Source organism: Schistocerca americana, chromosome 1 (genome assembly GCF_021461395.2).
Source record: "Schistocerca americana isolate TAMUIC-IGC-003095 chromosome 1, iqSchAmer2.1, whole genome shotgun sequence".
Classification (NCBI taxonomy): Eukaryota; Metazoa; Arthropoda; class Insecta; order Orthoptera; family Acrididae; genus Schistocerca; species Schistocerca americana.
This window is the reverse complement of record NC_060119.1, coordinates 655,674,137-655,687,916: the sequence shown is the minus strand read 5'-3', so window position 1 is coordinate 655,687,916 and position 13,780 is coordinate 655,674,137. Positions and strand designations below refer to the sequence as shown.

At 37.8% G+C, this 13,780-nt stretch overlaps 1 protein-coding gene across 2 annotated transcripts in view; it reads left to right on the top strand.

Moving 5' to 3' along the window:
* LOC124608258 (TBC1 domain family member 9) overlaps positions 1-13,780 on the top strand; it is a 164,539-nt gene that overhangs the window by 199 nt on the left and 150,560 nt on the right. For both annotated transcript variants that reach the window (XM_047139973.1, XM_047139972.1), the window contains exon 2: positions 263-429. In XM_047139973.1, the coding sequence (XP_046995929.1) occupies positions 263-429 (167 nt within the window). The remainder of the gene's footprint in view (positions 1-262; positions 430-13,780) is intronic.

The following is a 13,780-nucleotide window of genomic DNA, read 5'->3' as shown; positions in this document are numbered from 1 at the left end:
TTAGGAAAGTTAACAGCTGATTGTCATAGCTGATAACAGCAAACTTTTCTCAAAGTCAATAGCACAAACTAACACATGATGAAATCTTCAACAAAACCTTTAGTCCATCACGACTGTGTGTTCCCCCAAATCACAAATACGTAGTGACAGTAGCGCTAAATTAACCTGTATAGTTAGCTGACAGTGAAAATGCGACATTAGTTATTGATGTTTTAACTGTTACTGTTAATTACAACCATTTGAAAGTGCGTTATTTTCGTAGGGTAACCGAACAGGCAAATCTATATTTCCTTCTTCAAAGGAGAAAAGGTCATGGAAAATCGAAAGGATTGTCGTCAATACTTGTTGGTACACTGGATAGTGTCTTCGACACTAAGCCACCACCATACAGGATTCTGCACCAGACACCAACTTCCGAAGTATATTACCGTGAGTAACCCATCGGGTACTGCTTTAATGCAAAAACATAATGTAATGGTATTACTTTGTTAGTAGAGAAGTAAAATCTTTAATCCTAATGAAAATAATCTCCAGTGATCACCAGCGTACTCAAATATTCTATGTCTTGTGTAGCTAATTGTATATTCATGTGATTTGATCATTCCGACAGTTGTTTAACATCTAGCACCTCATATGTTTTAAGTTTGTGATAGATAATTATACTGCTAATTACTTTTTGAATAGTTACTGGAAATAATAGTAAAATTTGGACAGTGCATAAACTTACAGAATCATTCTTACTACTGTATCACCAATAAATGAAAAAAGGAACAGCCACTTATACAAAATACGGAAACACTTATTGAAATCGGGTTTATAATGCCTGAACAGCTTTTCAAAAGATGCCACTGTACTGTATTACACATAGTATATACTGAATTCTCACGGCATCTGGGCCATAGGCAGAAAATAACCAAATCTGTTAAACAGTAAGAAATTGTATTAACCAAATTTTGAAGGGACATGTGGGTTTAGTGAGAAGGCATGGGAGGTGATACTTATTAGTGGCAGGGGTTTGAGTGTGTGGACAATTAATTATTGATTTCTCAACAGACAAATAGGCCTAGTAAATAAATCAGTTAAGGTACTGAAAATCATAATGGTCTTGTTCAGTGAAATTCCATATAATTTTGCAGGGGGCTTCGGGGTATACTTTTCTTGCAACACAGGACTTTCTTGACATCAAAACAGAGGAGGAGTAAATGGTTTATCAGATCATGTGCTAACCGAAATGCTTCGCTAATATTTGCAGTCAGAATATATGTGAAAGAAAAAGTCATGTAAATCGTAGTGGTGGTTGTAACAAACAAGTGAAACTACTTACGGTTCACATTGATTGATTATTTGGTCCCATTTGATTACATTTTGTACAAAGTGTCTACTTGTAATATAGGACAAGTCAACTTAAACCTGTTTTCTTGCCATATTTAACCTGTTTATTACAATTTAATAAACCAAAGTGCCAATAGGTATAGTGATGTTGAATACCTTTTTCATCTATTTTTTAGGTCCTAAAAATTACTTTTTTACGTACTACATTATACTCACATTTACATTTTTCTCTGTGTTCATGTTCTCAAGTTATTTACATATCATAATATGTTCACTTACTTACAGAAGTTCTGTAACAGTAATAGTAGCATTTTTCATTCATTGATACATATACTCTTCTACGCTATAGGATTATTTTCCATTAAATAATACTCACAAAGTTTTTGAAATGTATTTTAGCTCACATTGTCCTGTAAACTCTTTGGAAGTCATCTATGAATATATGTGTGTTCTTCCATTTGTCTATTTGTGAACACTATAAACATTGACTTTCTTAGATCTGAAATTGTCATTTTGTATAAGCCACTGTACTGTTTTATTTATTGTCATAAATGCACTTCTTTCCAGTGTTTCCAGATTTTTTCTACATTCATTAGTGTTGTGTCATCTGCATATAATATTTTTTTTTTATCTTTCTCACTGACATCAATATTGTTTACAAATAGGTTCAACAGAAGTACAGATCCTTGAGGCATTCCATACTTACTATTTGTGATTTCAGATCTGCATCCAGTTTCTGTTTCCACACACAGCTTTCTGTTGCTGATGTATGATTTGATCCAGTTGGCTGCATGTTGGCTGCATGTACACAAATACCATAGCTTTCAAATTTTTCAGTAAGTGTAGTATGGGGTGATTGTGTCAAATGCTTTAAACAAATCCAGAAACATGGCAGACACAGAGTTTCTTTCATCTAATGTATCTATAACAGATTTTGTGAGGCTTGAGATAGCGGTTTCTTTAGATTTCCCTTTTTGAAAGCCATGTAATGCTGTAATCAGAATACTGTGTTTCTCTAGGAATGTGGTCAGCCTACTATGCATAAGCATCTCTAGTATCTTTGAGAAACCAGAGATTAAATACACTGGTCTGTAGTTATTTGGATCATTTATGTCTCCTTTCTTAAATATTAGTACTACTTTGGTTGCTTATAATTTTTCTGGGAATACTCCGTCTCTAAATGAAAAGTTTGCGATATCCAAGAGAGGTTTGATTATTTCTTCATTCACATGTTTTATTAAATAATTTGATACTTCATCATCTCCTGCAGACTTTTTTGTTTTAATTTCTGGATTATTGTTATGAGTTCTGTTTTTGTCACTGGTTCCAATAACATTGAGTTGGACGGTTGGCCGACTGTTTTAGCATGCTTCGACCACAGATGATATGTTTCCCTTTTAACTTTTGTATAGCATCTATAAAGTTGTTATTTAGCATGTTAGCAATTCTTGTTCCATCTGTAACAATGTTGCCATCAACTCTCATTGACTTAATAAAATTGCTGGTTTTTACACTTTTTTGGCTAATCTTTGTTGATTGTATCCCATATTTTTCTTTTTGAGTTGAATTTGCTATGGCTCTGTTTATTGAAATGACTTTAGCTTCTCTTATTAATTGCCTTTACTTCTGATACTATTTATATGTCTCCATATTCCCTGCTTGTCAGAGTTCCTTCACTCTAGTCCTGAGCTCAATTATGTCTTTCGTAATCTATTTCTTACTGTGGCCCTGCTTTTTCTGATAGACTGCTTCGAGGAAAACTACATGAAAGTAATGCATTAGTGTGTTAAGAAATGCATCGTACTTCTCATTTGTACCTTGTGCTTGCATTGTTTCGGTCCATACTTCTTTCCTCAATGTTGTTTTGAAAATGTTCATGTTTTGTATATTTATAATCCTAACTTCTTTCTTATCTTGCATTTCTTCTGTTTTTGAGCTCCTATTTATATGGATATGAATCATTAACCCATAATGATCAGAGATTGCTGTCTGTAGAACTTTTGCTTCATGTTTACTGTTTTCAATTTTATGTTATTATGTTGTCAATGGTTGTCTGACTATGGTCAGTCACCATTGAAGGTACATCTATTATTGTTTTCATGTTACACTGTAATGACATCTCCTTCAGTTTTTGATTTTGATTCTTTACCCATATTTGTTACATTCTCCACATATTAAAACATTTTTCATTTTAATCTTGAGTAATAATTTTTCTAGCTTTTTCCGAATTATTGTAATATTACCATTTGGGTCCTGTATACACAGATAATTCCTAGCACTTCACTCATTATTCCAGTAATTTCAAAATCTTTTTCAATGCAAGCTGGAAGGGTTACATATTTACAGTATTCAGTATCTTGTAGACTTCCAATTTTCTTCTTGTATATAGCAACACATCCACCTTTGTTTTGCTCTACAGAAATAATCAATCAAATTAAAGTCTATTATTAGGCTGCTAAGTTCTGCTTCATTTGGCCCATGCTCACTGATGCATAATATATCTGGTTGTTTCATTCAGGATTGCTTCCACTTAGTTTTTTGTTGCCTAAGTACTGAATATTTTGGTACAAGTTTTCTTCTCTTTGAATCCTAGGTTGCTGAATATCTGTTGTAGTTGGAGCATGATATGTGACTATGCTGTATTCTGTATTATTTATCTTGCCCATCTTCTCTTTCGCTGGCTGTGGAATAAAAAATCTTTCGCTAAATAGTGTGGAACTGCTGGTACTCTCCACGAAGTCCACATTGGTTTCCTTTCTGTTTCTTCAACTTTAGAAGTTGTTGGTTGTATGTTTTGATGCATTTCACAATCTTCTTGTGGTGCTGTGTGTGATGGTTTCTTTATTATGTTTAATCCGCTATCAGTTGTTTCTGTTGACACATTGTGATCTTCCTGTTCTTTACAGTGTGTTTGTTCCAATACTGCTGTTAATGCTGCATCTGCTTCTGTTTTTGTTTGGTCTATCTCATTATTGAAATGTGATGCTCCAGTTCTTCCATTTCCTGGCTTTTACTTCTGGCATAATGGTTACTGCTATGTTTTTCCCATGATTATGGTCTGCTTTTTGGTTGTTATTCAATATTTTAATTCTCTGCATAGTTTCTTTCTTCCTCTTTTGTTTCTGTCCAATTCTTGCTGTGTAAAATCTTGTTTTCTTAGGAATGATTGTATTGTTCACCTGCTTTTACAATGCACTTTTTCAGCTGATATGACATAATTTGTTTGTACCTTGTCTTGCTGGTATGGAATTGTACACAGTACCACCCTGTCATTTGATCCAGCACAGAGTATTAATGTGCCTTCTTACCCTAGGTGTTTGATTTTGTTATTAATGCCTCTAGTAACTTTGTTAAATTACGCTCCTTGTTTAAAAAAGGACGTTACAGAGAGCATTTCTTGTGATAATTCATTTAACAAGCTTGCACAGTTTCTGCCGTTTTCATCAGTCAACATAAGAACTTTGGTTTCTGGCGTAGCTGTATTGCATTGATTCCTGGTTCCTTTCGCTACTAATTCCATTTCTGTTTGTGTGATATTTACTTTTACTGGGACGTTTGATGTAACACAATTATTGGAACATATACCATCACTAAACTTATTGTGTCTAGAAGTACTTCAATTGATTTTGTTGTGCATTTGGGCATTAGCACACTTTTTGTAACAACAGATTGGCTGTACATGTATTTACTCTTGTAGGCCTAATATCTGATTTAACTTTGTGCTCTTATCTTTAACCTTTATTTGAAACTCCTTTGTCTGTCAAATGGTTGTTATGTTATCTAGCTGACATTGTATCTGTTACTGTATTTATAGTATGTCTTACTTAAACTATGTACAATATAATGGAAGGAAACATTCCACGTGGGAAAAATTATATATAAAAACAAAGATGAGGTGACTTACTGAACAAAAGCGCTGGCAGGTCGATAGACACACAAACAAACACAAACATACACACATACACACAAAATTCAAGCTTTCGCAACAAACTGTTGCCTCATCAGGAAAGAGGGAAGGAGAGGGGAAGACGAAAGGAAGTGGGTTTTAAAGGAGAGGGTAAATATGTCTGCTTGTGTCTGTATGTGTGGATGGATATGTGCGTGTGTGCGAGTGTATACCTGTCCTTTTTTCCCCCTAAGGTAAGTCTTTCCGCTCCCGGGATTGGAATGACTCCTTACCCTCTCCTTTAAAACCCACTTTCTTTCGTCTTCCCCTCTCCTTCCCTCTTTCCTGATGAGGCAACAGTTTGTTGCGAAAGCTTGAATTTTGTGTGTATGTTTGTGTTTGTTTGTGTGTCTATCGACCTGCCAGCGCTTTTGTTCGGTAAGTCACCTCATCTTTGTTTTTATATATAATTAAACTATGTACAATTTGACATTGAATTGCCCTTGTATTTATTGTAAGTTTAAATTGAAACCTGTACAATTTGACACGTTCCATATCCTTGTGATTGACTCACTAACTGGATCTACGGAACAAGAAATAAATAAATAAATCAGCAGTGTCGCTGTTCTGTTTTTCCTTTTTGCAAATTTGGCCTGCATTTTTGGACATCTGAATGAATTGACACAGTTTTTCACACTCATACAGTTTAGAGCCTTCAGACTATCAGTAAGATGTGCAATTGGAGCATCCACTTGCAAAATTTCGTCTTTCATTTGTTGTCGGGAAATTACGTCCTGAGTATTTCCTTGAACCATTTTAGTGTCTATTTGTTTAGTTTCGAGGCATTGATTTCATTATGTGCCTTGCTGTGACCAATTTACATAATGTGCTTCATGACGATAGTTGTTTACTTTTGGAGTACTGGTACTGTTGTCTTCATTTCCATCTTGTCTGTGCACTTTAAACATATAGTTCAGAATTGTATTACAAACTTATTTGAAAGGTTTTCGCTAGTACATGCACTGATTTGTATTTACACTGCATCCACACTTTATACAAATTTCACTAGCTTGATATTGTAACAAACTCTTTTGCAATGGCAAAAATTACACTTGTAGGCTTGATTCTTCCCTTGTTTATTTTCACAGATTTGACTATATTTGCAGGATTATTTCACTAAGCACTTGCTACCTTGGTTCCCAAAGAGGGCCATTCACAACTGCTTTAGGCCTGGCTAGCTTTAACATTTTGCTGTAAAAGCTGTAATAAATTAATTACCTCATCATTAAAATGAAATCTTAACTATAAAACATTAAAGTAGCTAGATTTGGGAATATAGGTCTTGCAGAAATGTAAGTAATAAATTAGTCACAATGTATAGAGAGACATGGTGAAGAGATCATGAAGCAGATGGTGTATATGAAGAACTTACCTCCTTCTGAAACATACTGTAATAACAATCCTGTTCTAGAAAGAGAAACTGCATCATCCAGAGAAAATATTGCAGATAAAAGGAAAAATGATATAATCACTGCAAATGTAAAGTCTTCCAGATTGTTATTAAAGAGGTGAAACACATGTAACTCATTATTCTATTATTAATAATAATAATAATAATAATAATAATTTTGAGCATTATTAAACAAGATGCAAAATCAGTAGCACAATCAAAATTGGTTTTTTAAGTATCATGGCAACAGAAATGACAGAATTAAATCATAGATCATTAGTTTGTGATTTGTTCTTTGCACTCAAAGCAAACATTGCATTTGTTACAAAACACCTAAGTGACTATGTATTAGATTCACTATAGTAGACATTGTCTAGGCATTAGCACATCGTCATTACAAAAAATCACTAGGTAACTACAGAGAAGTAATTTTCATACTCAACCATTGTGCCTTGTAGAGGATTTTGATGACATCATAGGATCCTAATTGAGCCAATTTTTTATAAAATCAATGACTTACAGCATTTTTTCTGACTGATGTGCACTAGTACCTCTCACTTATATAAAAACTGTAACAGGCAAATAATATTCAATCACATACCTAGTCACTTTATCTTTTCTAACAATTTTGGGGAAAGCAGTGTTTCACTGATAAAACTGTGTTAATGGTCTTTGCATTCTGTAAAGGGTGCTTTACAGAAAAAGGTGGACAATGTAAAAAAACTTCTAGAAAACTAATGAAATTATTCAGTTGCCAGTGTATGCAACTTAATCGAGGGTAATGTAGACCACAAGACTGTACTTTCGGTTCTAAATTGTTAAATTATTGACTGAATTCATCTGGTATGGCCGGAGTCTTGATGATGTTAAGACAGTACCAAAGGAATAAGCTACCCACCTGGATAGCCATGCATGTTAAAGTGCCACTTCTGAGATGGGGAGGTGCACCAGTCTTGCATAGAAACTGCCTCATAGATACAAACAGTTTAGGACACATGTCCTGTCCTTTGGGGGGGGGGGGGAGAAAGGTAGCAACAGGAAGGGCATCAGGCCACCTCTTAAATTAACCATGCCAAAGCCATTAATAACCATATTGACCCTGTGCCAATGGAAGGCAAAGGTGCAAGTAAAAGTAGTAGTAACAAAGGGATAAACTAAATGTAGGAGCAGGATCGTAAAATATGGTGTTTCATTATGCTTGATCCTAAATTTGGTTCTGGTTTTGAAGTTATTGCAGTTTTTTGGACTTTCATGTGGTGATTGTGGATGACAGAAACAGAGTACTAGTAATAAAAGGCAGCTGGGCCACTGACTAGTGGGATAAAGATGTCATGGAGAAGAAAGTGGGAATTATATCAAAATGTTAGAAGTTCTCACAATTCAGCTTCAACAACCCATTACAAACAGAACTGTAAGGTGCATAAAATGTTATTAGGAGGGCAAAGATTATGTGGTATGTAAATATAGTAGCTAATTCACAAGATATAATTAAAATTCTATGGTCAGTTGTGAAAGAAATGTCGGGGCAGCAGCACAGGGTCGAGGATATAAAATCAGTATGTAGTGAAAATGTTTCTGTTACTGATAAGTCAGATATATGTTCAGTTCAGTATATAACAATTTTTGAACATACCTGGTGAATTAAATAAAAACGTAGTGAGTAAACAAAAGGTTCCGAATGCTAGACATATTTTTTGATTTAACTAAGGTGTTGATTTTTTTGATGACAAAATATTGCTGCAAGATTTGGATCATTACGGAATACGGGAAGTAGCTCACAGTTGGTTACCCTTTTACTTTAAGAACAGACAGCGAAAGGTTGTTCTCCATGCTACAGAGCATGACTATGTTGTGGGATCTGAGTGGGGCACAGATGAAATGGGGAGTACCCCAAGGGTCAGTGCTGGGACCATACCTATGCCTTATTTATATAATTGATATGCATTCTGGTGTTGCAAGTGATTTTGAAATATTTGTTTAGTAGTAAAAAATGTAGTGCACAGTGTTGGCGTTGTTTCAAGTAGTGCAGTTCAAGAATAAGTTCATGGCTTGTAGAAAATAAACTAATGCTAAATCACAAAGACTCGTTTGTTGCAGTTTCTACCACACACTTCAACAGAACATGACATTCTAAGTACACAGAACGGGCACATGATTAGTGAGGCCGAACAGTTCAAATGATTAGTGAGACAGAACAACTTAGGTTTCTAGTTGTTCAGGTGGATAGTAGACTGCTGTGGAAAGCCCATGCTCAGGATCTTGTTCAAAGAGTATTTGAAGTAAGTGTTAGTTTGACACAAAAAGCAGTGTACTTTGCTTATTTTCATTCATTTTCGACGCACAGTATTATACTTTACTCTTCCCATTATCGAAAGGTATTTTTGGTTCAGGAATGGATGGTCTGGGCAATAAGCACTCTTCTGATCCCTGTTCATTACTCTGGGTATTCTGACATTGGCTTCTCAATATGTATGTATTCTTCAATGATGTTCCTTGGTAACAATATTGCCCTATTTCCAAGAATTAGCTTCTTTCACTCTGTTAATACTAGGTAGAAACCCAATCAACATTTGAATTGCACCACCTTGACTTTAGTGCAGAAAGGTGTTCAGTATTCTGCTGTATCCATTTTCAGTAACCTACCACAAGAATTAAAAAATCTGAGCATTAATCCACATGCTTTAAAATGCAAACTGAAGAGTTTCCTCGTGGGTCACTTGTACTATTCTGCTGAAAAGCTTCTTGAAAAATTAAGTTAATTCCTGTGTTACATAGTTGACTGTGTTTATATAAACGTATAGCTTGCTGTCCTTTTAGGATTCATAAACATTTTTATTTGATGTGTTATTACTTTTCTGTTGTAACTTCATTTACTGATGTTCGTGACCATGGACATTTGCTCATAAATTTGGCTCTGTGGAACTAGATGTGTAAAATAAAAAAATAAAATATCAATCTCGTAAAAACTGAATCTATTATATTGTATACAAATACAGATGGCTTACATACGACCAAAAAGAAAGTTAATAGTTAAGCACTACATGAAACCTTTTGTGTATAGAGAGGTAACTAGATAAATACAGTGAGCACATTGACAGTAGTAGTAATTTTATTATTCCTCAAATCTTATTTGACAGTGATAAAAGATGTGTCACAATAACACACATTTAATCAGAATCTGAAAAGTCATGATACTGCAATGTGAAACAGAAATATTCCTAACAGTTAATGTTTTTGCACATTAATAAGCATCATACAAACAGAAGTAAAAATATCTAAAATCAATTTCACTCATTTGCTTTGATACATAAATACTAAAATTAATTTTCTGCAAACTGAAGCACTATTTCTGCGAAGGATACACACTAATATATGGCACAAAAAACAGTATTTTCCCCTCGAACCCTATATTCATAATGACACCGATTTTCATGCCCCCTTCTTATCTTCTTTCAGCAGGATGTGTGTATCCACAGATTCTTGTAAGATATAAAGGGAAAAATACTAGAAGAAAATTAACCAAGAGAAACAAAAATGTGTGTATTTGTTAGTGTAGTGGTGTGGTCTCTGCAGTCAGTCTTGTGTGCGTGTGCGTGTGCGTGAGTGAGTGAGTGAGTGAGTGAGAGAGAGAGAGAGAGAGAGAGAGAGAGAGAGAGAGAGAGAGAGAGAGAGAGATTCCGAAGAACAGCCTTTTTGGCTCTAAGGTTACTTGTTTGATAGTCTTTTTGTTGTGCCTGCCTGTGACTTTGCATCTCCCCTGTATGGTAAATAGTAGTCTATCCCTTTCATAATACTCTCATTATTCCTTCCTGGATTTTCCATGTTTGTATTAGTGATTACTTTGAATTATGGATTGAACATATTTATTTCTGAAAGGTTAGACTGTTATGTTTATGTCTACATTCAGTCCTATACTGTACAAACAACTGCACAGTGGTTCCTTCTTGATAGATTCACATATAGAGTGTGAGAAGAATTACTGTTAAAAAGCCTCTGTTCTTTCTGTAATTGGTCTTATCTTGTCTATGCTGTCCCTATTGAAGCAATATGTAGGAGGTTGTGGTATGTTCCTCACTTAATACTGTTTGTTGTAACTTCCATATGTACACAAATTGTTCAAGGATATACTTCAGTAACCGACAAAATGTACGTAAATGATCTGTGTAGTGTGGAATATCTTTTTCAGCCCATTGCTGCAAAGAGAGAGAGTGTATGACAAGTCAGTGACCATGATATGACATGACATGGACGTCTAGTTTTTTCTGGATACTATGAATACATTTTTACAGTAGTGAATAGTAATCAAACAATGTTACTGAAATTTTTGGGGATCTTGTCAATTTAATGAAGCTAATGAATTATTGTTCTGTAGACAAAATACTAGATTACTTTGCATACTTTAATGCCCTGTTATCTTCTGGAAGAGTGTAACTGCTGAATAAACATAAAATCAGTGGGATATCCAGGATGAAAATACATTTGTTTAATATAAGGATCCCCCTGGGGGTCTGGGGGATTAGAATAGGCCCAGGGTATTCCTGCCTGTTGTACGAGGTGACTAAAAGGAGTCTCACACATTTTGGCCTTATGTGATGGTCCCCTGTAGGGTTTGACCTCCATTCTTCAAAATTTTCCCAAAGAACGAGCCAACTGGGGAAGGGCGCCTTACATGGTGCATTGTGTCCATTGTGCATTGAGATCTTTAGCCCACTTTCTCATCGTCGCATTGCAGTCCCACCCATTCTCCATCTCTTGGGTGAGGACACCTTCCTGTGTGCGTTTTCCACCAAGCACTATGCAATATCACTGTCTGCATCGACGATGACCATGGACTTTTTTGCACCTGATACCCAGCATGGTAGCCAGTCCGTTGTGGTGGGGCTGCCAATTACCCTGTTGGTTGTAGCCCCTGACCACACAGGGATTGCTCTGCTGATGCGTGCACTATTTACTCCCCATGTATACCAAGGAGTAGATGGCCATCCCCCTGGGGCATCCGGACTCCCAGGAATGGCCATCCTGCCAGGTGGCCTTTACTGCGGCTGGGTGGCACCCATGGGGAGGGCCCCTGGTCGGAGTGGGTGGCATCAGGCCGGATGACAGGTGGTGAAGTGTAGTTCATCATCTCTTGATGGTGGTGAAACACAAGCAGTCTCTAAGGGTTCACGAGTTCAATTCAATGCACAGAAGTACGACCCCAAGCCATTCCCTCCTTGGCCACACCATGGGAAGAACATCAGGCTAAGGATGACAGCGGATCTTATTTGCCCCAGTACCTTGTGTGTTCAACCGCTGATGGGGAATCTTTCATGACAACGAAGCTTCAGTTTTTTGTTGATAATTTAGAGGACAAGTTTGGAGAGATGGAGGGCTTTTCCAAAATGAGATCTGGTACAGTCTTGATCAAAACAGCATCCTCTGTCCAGTCATGGGCGTTACTCAATTGTGACTAGCTGTTTCTGTAACCATCTTAAATATGGTCCAGGGTATCATATTTCACAGAGACCTTCTTTTGCAGTCAGACGATGGGCTGCACACCAATTCAGAGTGGCAATGTGTACATTTCGTCCGGCGTGTCCACCGGGATCCATAGGATAATCAGGTTGCCACTGGTGCCTTCATCTTGGCCTTTGAGGGTGATATATTGCCTGAGAAGGTAAAGGTGATGGTCTACCGGTGTGATGTAAAGCCCCATACCCCTCCCCCGGTGCGGTGCTTTAAATGCTGGAAGTTCCGCCATATGTCTTCCTGCTGCACTTCCAGCGTCACATGCTGAGATTACGGATGCCCATCACATCCCAATACTCCATGTGCCCTGCCTCCCATCTGTGTCAACTGCAGAGAGCACCATTCGCCTTGCTCACCTGACTGCAGGATTCTCCAGAAAGAAAGGAAAATCATGGAGTACAAGACCTTGGACAGACTGACCTACACTGAGGCTAAGAGAAAATTTGAGCACCTGCATCCTGTGCGTATGACATTGTCTTACACTGCCGCTACAACAGTTCTGGCACCGTCAGCTCTGCCAACCCAGGTCACCTCTCAGAGCCGGAAGACTACACCTGCCCCCTTGATGGTTGGGGGCATTTCCCTCCCTGTTGCTCCTGCACCACCTACTTTGGGATCAACCCCCCACCCCTCCCAACCATCAGGGACGTCTGTCCCCACTTCTAAGCTGGATAAGCGTAAGTCTCCTTCGGTTTCTCTGGCTAGGAAGGAGACTCTTGGGTCACTCCCTTCCCAGGTTTCTTCTTGTGGGAAAGATAACACCCGCCAGTGGCTGAAGAGCCCAAAAGCAGCTGGGCGTAGGGCTTCACGCTCGTCCTCAGTCCCGGAGACTGGGCCAGTGAAGTCCTCCCAGCCAGGGAAACCCAAGTTGCAGTGAGATAAATCCAAAAAGAACAGATCTAAGGCCAAGGAAATTGCGGTGGCACCCACACCACCGCTACCTACAAGATCTGCGGCTGAGAATGGGGGTGGAGATTTTCGCCTCCGCTGAGGACCTAGATCTCGCCAGACCCTCACACACAATGGACATAGACTGCTCAGGCAATAAATCAGTGGGAGCAGGTGACTCTGAGGTGTAAACTGCCTCATTGAATGTTTCATGCCTTCCTAGTCTCATGATGTCATCCTCCAGTGGAAATGTGGTGGTTTTTTCCACCACCTGGCTGAGCTACGGCAACTGTTAAGCTATCTGCTAACTAACTATCTAACTGTTAATCTATCTGCTATCTGCATTGCCCTCCAGGAAACCTGGTTCCCAGCGATGTGGACCCCTGCCCTCCGTGGCTACAAGGGATATTACAGGAACCGTAGTGACTATAATCGAGGGTCAGGAGGAGTTTGCGTTTATGTTGTAAACTCAGTCTGTAGTGACACTGTGCCCCTTCAAACTTCTCTTGAAACTGTGGCTGTCAGAATAAAGATGACACAGGAGATAACTGTCTGCAATGTATATCTTCCTCCAGATAGTGCAGTACCCCTGAATGTATTAGCTGCACTGATTCGTCAACTCCCTAACCGTTTCCCACTTCTGGGAGATTTTAATGCCCATAACCCCTTGTTGGGTGGTACCATGCTTAATGCCCGAGGCAGAGATGTCGAAACTT